The sequence below is a fragment of the Tupaia chinensis genome, unplaced genomic scaffold (genome assembly GCF_000334495.1).
Source record: "Tupaia chinensis unplaced genomic scaffold, TupChi_1.0 Scaffold000374_1, whole genome shotgun sequence".
NCBI lineage: Eukaryota > Metazoa > Chordata > Mammalia > Scandentia > Tupaiidae > Tupaia > Tupaia belangeri.
In genome coordinates, this window is record NW_006159872.1 from 550,294 (window position 1) to 557,428 (window position 7,135).

General features: G+C 62.1%; 2 protein-coding genes across 4 annotated transcripts in view; one reads left to right on the forward strand and one right to left on the reverse strand.

Moving 5' to 3' along the window:
- Positions 1 to 3,172, forward strand: part of LOC102489246 (thrombospondin-3) — a 21,442-nt gene extending 18,270 nt beyond the window's left edge. The window contains exons 25-31 of the mRNA XM_027773797.1: positions 35 to 792; positions 887 to 942; positions 1,124 to 1,251; positions 1,402 to 1,523; positions 1,606 to 1,755; positions 2,681 to 2,743; positions 3,080 to 3,172. Coding sequence (XP_027629598.1) covers positions 35 to 792; positions 887 to 942; positions 1,124 to 1,251; positions 1,402 to 1,523; positions 1,606 to 1,755; positions 2,681 to 2,743; positions 3,080 to 3,172 — 1,370 coding nt within the window. The remainder of the gene's footprint in view (positions 1 to 34; positions 793 to 886; positions 943 to 1,123; positions 1,252 to 1,401; positions 1,524 to 1,605; positions 1,756 to 2,680; positions 2,744 to 3,079) is intronic.
- A 741-nt stretch (positions 3,173 to 3,913) lies between these two features.
- The window catches only part of TRIM46 (tripartite motif containing 46), a 13,290-nt gene continuing 10,068 nt past the window's right edge, over positions 3,914 to 7,135 (reverse strand). For 2 of the 3 annotated variants that reach the window (XM_014589717.2, XM_014589718.2), the window contains exon 10: positions 4,831 to 5,033. In XM_014589717.2, the coding sequence (XP_014445203.1) occupies positions 4,957 to 5,033 (77 nt within the window). In that variant the 3' untranslated portion in view covers positions 4,831 to 4,956. Of the gene's footprint in view, positions 5,034 to 5,987; positions 6,286 to 7,135 lie in introns of all 3 variants that reach the window. The other variant, XM_014589719.1, reaches the window with a different exon arrangement.

Genomic DNA, 7,135 nt, shown 5'->3' on the forward strand with positions numbered 1-7,135 from the left:
ACCCCTGGCAACACTCCCCCCCCCTCCCCCCCCCCCAGCCATGCCCTGGCCCCGGCCACCACTCCAGGCCACAATGCCACCTCGTCTCTGACCACCAGCCATACCCTGGCCCCAGCCACCACTGCAGGCCACAATACTGCCTCGTCTCTGACCACCAGCCATACCCTGGCCCCGGCCACCGCTCCAGGCCACAATGCCACCTCATCTCTGACCACCAGCCATAGCCCGGCCCCGGTCACTACTCCAGGCCACAATGTCACCTCGTCTCTGACCACCAGCCATAGTCTGGGCCCGGCCACCACTCCAGGCCACAATGCCACCTCGTCTCTGACCACCAGCCATACCTTGGGCCCAGCCACCACTCCAGGCCACAATGCCACCTCGTCTCTGACCACCAGCCATGCCTCGAACTTGGCCACTACTGCTGGCCACGAAGCCACCTCATCTCTGCCCATCAGCCGTGCCACAAGCTCATCTTCCACTCTGCTGCACAGTAGCACCTCTGCCAGGGCCACTACCTCAGTTGGCCAGAGGACATCATCCTCTGTTTCCAGCCACCACTCTGACACTCCCACCACCCGTGCCAGCCCCAGCACCCACACGCTTGGCAGCCACTCTAGCTCTCACACGGCACCCTCTCCCGCCACCTCCAGCTCCAGCGCACCCCAGTTGTCAGCCAGGATCTCTCTCTTTGTCCTGACTTTCACCATTTGGAACCGCCCGTTTAATTCTTCCCTGGAAAATCCCCAAAACAGCTACTACCAAAAGCTGCAGAGAAACATTTCTGCTTTGGTGGGTATCTGCCTCTCCGCCATGCCCCTCGTCAGCAGCCTTAGAACTGCCGAACCCTCCCCACCAACCCCGAGTCCTTTTCTTCTCGCCCCAGTTGTGGCAGATTTATAACCAGGAGGGTTTCCTGGGCGCCTTCGATATCACCTTCAGGTACAGTTGGGGCTGGGGGCTTGGGGTGGGGCGGGGGGGGGGCTGGGGGATGCCGCCCTGAGTGGGGGGGGGGGGGCGGGGGGCTCGGGAAAAAGTGCATTCGTGGCAGGGATGTGCTGAGCTGAAGAAGCTGGCCAGAAGCCAGCCCCCCTGGCTGAGCTGCCCAACCCCCTGTGACCAGGCCAGGCTCCGTGGTGGTGGGATCCTTGCTGGCCTTCCGAGAGGGTGCCCCCAGTGCCCACGACGTGGAGACACGGCTCACTCAGCAAGAAGCGGACAGTTATGACCTGAGGGTCTCCAGAGTCAGCGGTGAGGCCACTTTCCCAGCCGCGGTCCAGCACCACGCCAGGGCCCTCTCCTTCCAGCGCCTGGGTTCCTGCCCCACCCCGCCCCGTGGTGCCAGCCGGGGGAGGGTCCCCTCTTTTGGGAGAGGGCCCTGACTACTGCTTTTCTCCGCAGTGCGTGACGCGACGCTTCCTTCCTCTGCCCAGTCTGGGTCGGGGGTGCCAGGCTGGGGCATCGCCCTGCTGGTGCTTGTCTGCGTTCTGGTCGCACTGGCCAGCCTGTACCTCCTGGCGCTGGTGAGTGCTGTGTCTCTGGCCCTGACCAGGGTCCCCCCTGGTGGTGGAAGCCCCTGGCTCACGGCACCTCCTGTCTCCTCAGGCCGTGTGTCAGTGCCGCCGAAAAAACTATGGGCATCTGGACATCTTTCCGACCCGGGAAGCCTACCATCCTATGAGCGAGTACCCCACCTACCACACCCACGGGCGCTATGTGCCCCCTGGCAGTACCAAACGGAGCCCCTATGAGGAGGTGAGGGTGGGCTCGCAGGCCAGGACAGAGGTCTGGCTGGCCAGGGCTTCTGAAAGGATCCTTGGAAAACAGAACTAGTTTGGAGATGAGAGGTGGCCCCAGGTGGGGCAGTGGACCACCTTGGAAGTCAGAGGGGTTGGGGGGGGGCAGATCAGGAGAGGCGAGCACAAAGGAAAGGGACCTCAGGAGGAAGCACCTGCACCTCCGGCATTCCCCAGAGAGCACTGCCCGGCAGGCTCCAGGCTGAGCTGGCGCCATGGCTGCGCTGACTGGGATGCCCAGAGGCAAAATGGGTGACAGGTGGAGTGGGGCCAGGTGCTCAGGGAAGCCCTTCCTGTGGGGCCCCTCTCATAGGAGATGAGCACCTGAGTCCCCACTCATCCCCTGAGAGGGGACAGTAGACTGAGGAAGGCTCGGGTGGGGGCTGTGGTGTGGAGGAAGAAATCTCCCCCAGCCAGGTGAGCCTGGGTCCCATGGTGGCCTTCCAGTGCAAGGAAGCCAGGACCCCTCCCCCTCCCCCGGCCTTGCTCTGCTGGGCTCTAGTAAATAATTACTGCGCCAGAGGCCAGAAAGGCTCTGGCTGGGGAAGGAGAGAGGAGTTTCCTTTTCTTGCCCCCATTTTCCTCCTCCTGGGGACCTCCTTCTCCCAGTTTTAAAGACACACACACACTCACACACACTCACACACACACTCTACGTGGGGCTGGAAGAGCAGAGCATGCAGGAAGAAAAGGGAGGGAGAGGAAGGCCAGGGGGCTAGATCTAGCCAAGGGGAGGGAGTGAGGGGAGCAGAGGGAGGGTGAAGGCCCTGTTTACAGTCACCTGGCCGCTGGTGGGGCTGGCAGGTGCTCTCTCCAAATTAACCCCTTGGGAGCTGGCCAGGCCCACTTCTGTTCCTCACTTCGATCCCTTTCCCCCCACTCAGGTTTCTGCAGGCAACGGCAGTGGCCTCTCTTCCACTAACCCGGCAGCGGCCGGCTGCCAACTTGTAGGGGCTTGTTACCTGCTGCTTGGCCAGCCTTCCCAGCCGCCCCCCCTGACTCTTTACCACTGGGCCCCTCCGCCCTGTTCTGGGTTGGGGAGCAGGAAACTCAGCTGAGCTGCTCACAGCCTTGCTTGCGCCCCCAGCAGCTGCCCTCACCCCTCGAAGCCTGGTGAGGCTGGTCCTGGCCCTGGGGCATGCCTGGGGCAGCAGCAGTGTGCGGTGGCTTCCAGGAAGAGAAGGCCCGGAAAGCCCAGAGACAGTGGGCAGGAAGCTGAGCCCCACTGAATAAAAACGTGGTCTTAGGGGGTGCCAACTTCTGCTCCTTCATCTGTGACCCAGGAGCAGGGTGGTCACAATGTCTGTGCGGACTGCAAGGGGCTTTTGGGGGAAGGAAGGACAAGAAGAGGGGGCTCCTTCGTGAAGCAGATGTAGGGAAGAGGTGGCCGGAGGACGCCGGCAGGAGTCACCTCTCCCCCATCCCTGGAGGCACAGGAGGAAGGAGGAAACGAAACCGAGGCAGCTGTGGAGGGCCAGCGTGACCGGGCACCGCCTGTGCGCTGCCCGTTGGCTTTCCCTCTGCCCGGGTTTCACTGGGGCCGGTGGCCCGCGCCCTCCTCTCCGCCTGGCACGGTGCCCCCAGGCGGCTCTATTCTTAGCTGCCTGAGTGTGAAGTAAATCCTTGGGCGGCGATAACAGCGCAGAGTCAACACGACCACGATAAGCAGGGGGCTGGATCAGATCCGGGCGCTGGCAAAGGGCCCGACTCCCTCCCTGGTCTCTGGCCCCTGCCTGCGGCCCAGCCTGCCTGCTGCCTCTGGGTGGGCTCCTTGGCACCCTGGGAATGGGGAAGTGGTTCTGGTTCCCTGACCCCTTTGGGCTCAGGCACCATGCCCGCTGCCCTCAAACGCATTCCCTCAGAGCCTCAGTGCAGCTGCCCGGTTGCCCCATCTGGAGCCTGACACCAGCAGCCAGTGCTGTGCCCCCTGGCGGCCATAGTTGGCGCGCCGGGGCTTGGTACCTGGTGGTGGCCGGAGGCTGGGCTGGGGGAACCTCCTTTCCACTAGTGCCAGATCCACCACACACTCCTGCCCCAATAACAGCAGAGCACCCTGGAGCCCACCCACCCACCACATAGAAACTAAGATGGCTGGTCACGCTCGGAGAGGGCAGAGGTGTGCCTGACATCACAGTTTATTGTTTATAAACCATGAAAATAACAGCTGTTGCTGGGCACAGGCCTGGCAGTGCCCACCGTAGGCAGAAGTGGGGGACACCAGAGACCTAGCCTGGCCCAACCCAGTGCGGGACTCCCAGCCTCAGCTGGGTCCCCAAGGGTGACTTGGCACGTTGGATGGGTGCAGGACAGGTAAAGCATGCAAGAGGGAGAAGAGGGACATAGGGGGCATGCGGCTGGGAGGTTTGGGGACCCCAATAAATAAAGCAGGAAGATAGGGTCCCCTCCCCATCTCCAGGGAGTGCCTGGGCAGAGACTGGCCTAAAAGCCTTCCTGCCCTAGGGCTGTGGAGTAGCATGGATGGGGCAGGTGGGGAGCTGGCGGCCGGCCGGGCAGAGCTGGGGGTCGCCGGAGTCCAAATGCTCTCCCTCCCATCAGCCTGGGGGACACGGGACAGGGGTGGGGAGGGGCTCTCTCCATGACTCAGGCAAGATGCTAGGGCAGAGTTGGGGCAGGGACTTGGGGAGGGGCCTGGGCTAACAGGTGATGGAGAGGATGGGGACACAGAGAAAGGCCCTTGGTCAAGAGAAAGCCCCAGAAGACAGAGACACAGGAGCACATGGGAGAAGGTCTTGGGAAGAAGCAGCTGGGGAAGCCACCTGGTGCCAGGAGGCTGGGGGGACAGGCCCAGGAGGACCCTAAGTCGGAGGAGGGCCTTAGAAGGGTCAGTCCAGCTTGGCGAAGCCCCCAATGGTGACCTTCCTCTCAGGCTTGGTGCCCACGGGCTCCTGGAGCTGCACTGCACCACCGCCAATGAAGCAGAAGGCGGGGCACACGGGCCCCGAGCAGTCCAGGGGGCACTCGAGGAGCCCGCGGAAGGACACGGCGTCCAGGAAGGACACCCGGCCGCGCTCGTAGTCCAGGCAGACGCCGAGGCGGGGCGGCAGTGGCACAGTGCAGTTGGCAGCCGGGCCGTCCCGGCCGGTCAGCCCCGCACTCGCGCTCGGCCCGGACCCCAGCAGGATCTTGCCCATGCCAATGGTCAGGAAGGCGAAGGGTGGCGACGCCTCCACGGTGGCATCCTCCGCGCCGCTGTCGTGTCCACTGTCCGGGTCGTACCTGCAGGGGCGGCAGGGAACAGGAGGCACTGGGGGGAGGAATGGGGTGCGGGAGGAGGGGAGGCTGGGACGCGGAGGGCCGTAGCTATGAAGGGATTGATTCGGGGCACTGAGTATGCTGAAGCCAGGGGTTCGCATGGTGAGAAAGGGGTACTGAGGAGAGCACACTGGGCATGAGGGCGCTGAAGAGGGAGGCGGGTGTGATAAAGTACGCTGAAGCCGCAGCCCAGTCCAGAGAGGAAGGGGAGGGCGGGAGAAGTGAGTTCAGAGGGGATGTTTCCAGGGAGAGGGTTTGGGGGAGGTTGCTGGAAGGTTAGGGATCCAGACTGGGGAGAAGGGAGAAGCAGAAGAGGGTGTTGGGAGGTGTCCCAGAGGGAGAGCAGAGTGGGCTGGTGTCAGAGAAGGGGGTGTCAGAGGGATGGGGGCTGAGGGAGACGGGGTTCAGGTGGGAGTCGGGGTAGGAGAAGCATTGGAAGAAAGGAGGTGGAGGGAAGAGCTGAGAGGAGGGGCTGGGGAGAAGTGTGTGGGAGGGACGTGTTACAGGGGTGCGGGTGGGACTTGAAGGGAGGGTGTTCAGGATGCTGGGGAAGGTGTGGCTGAAGGTGGTCTTTGTGGAAAAAGGTGCTGGAAACCTGGGCGCTGGGAGAACGACCTGGGGGCTGAGCGAGTTGGCATGTTGGTCCCGAGTGACAGGTGGAAGGAGTGGCCTGGTCCCCCTCCTACCATTGCCTTCCCGCCCACACACTTGGAAAATCAAGCCTCAGAAACCCTTTTGCTGAGCCCACCTCTCCTGGCCACGGGCTTCCCAGCCTGGCTTCCCTGCTCCTCCTACTTCCTCCCCATCCACCCCACCCCTCCAGACCCAACCTGCAAGGCTGCATTCCCATGGCCACCCTGCCCTGCCCCAGCTCCCGCCCAGGGTCCCAGAACCCCAACTCTTCCAGAGAGGCCTGACCTGGGGCTGATCACATCCGGGGCACCCTGGAAGCTTTCCTGAAGCTTGCTCTCCAGCCCGACGCCCACCTTGACCAAATAGGAGGCTGGGTCTACAGCGCAGGCCCAGTAGCTGCGGCCCTGGGTCACAGCCACATCGCCCAGGACCACGTCCACGCTCAGGTGGCAGCCTGTCAGCAGCCGGTCAGCAGCCAGCAGCAGGGGCAGCCCTGGAACGCTCCGCACTGCTCGCTGGTCCTTGCTGATGGCCAGCCGCTCTCGGCTCGCACCCCAACGGCCATCGAGGAAGAAGTGCAGGACTGGAGTGGGGGAGGGTTGAGACAGAAGGAAGGATTTCAGGGACAAATGTTGGCACTGGGGACTGTGAGGTGTTAGCACAAGACACCGGGAGAATTCAGAACAGGGAACGCATTGCCAAAGAGTTCCATCCCTGGGAAAGGCAGGGGGTCCAGGGGAATGGGGCTGAGAGAGCTGCAAGGGGGAGGCATGAAGAAAAAAGAAGGGGCATTCCAAATGGGCATAGCACCCCATGAAGAGTTTTAGTGGTAACCAGAAGGCACAGAAACCAGTGTCCCAGGTCCAGCTGACTCGCCATGCTTCCTCCAACCCCCTCCCGCGGCTGGCCCCATGGACAGTCCCCACTGTCGTTCTGTGCTACCCGGTAACGTTCACACCACCATTCACCTATGCCTTCCAGCCCACCTGGCCCTCCTACAGGGACCGGTCCTCTTATGCCCCCTGCTTAGGTGGCAAGAATTCCCTCTTATCCTATGCCCCAGGGCCTAAACTACTGGGTTATTTTTCTATGAAAAAATGCGTCATGACTTTTCCAACAACCCAATATTTCTTAGTTACTTTAAAAGAAATTTGCTAAAAGGTGCGAGTGCTCCCCAGAGAAAGAGAAAGGGAGAGGGAAAGTGAGAAATCACCCTCTAGGGGGATGGCCATGCCACAATTCCTTCTCTTCCATCCTCCTCTCAGGATTTTGGGCATGCCATAGGGCTTGAACCAAGACTTGAACCACGCAGTCAGTCACATGGGATCCAGTACCTTAACCCTCATACCACTTGCTGACTTGAGGACCCAACCTTTTTTTTTTTTTTAAGTTTTTGTTACCGTGTGTGGGCCCTCACCGGAGAGAGACGGGGA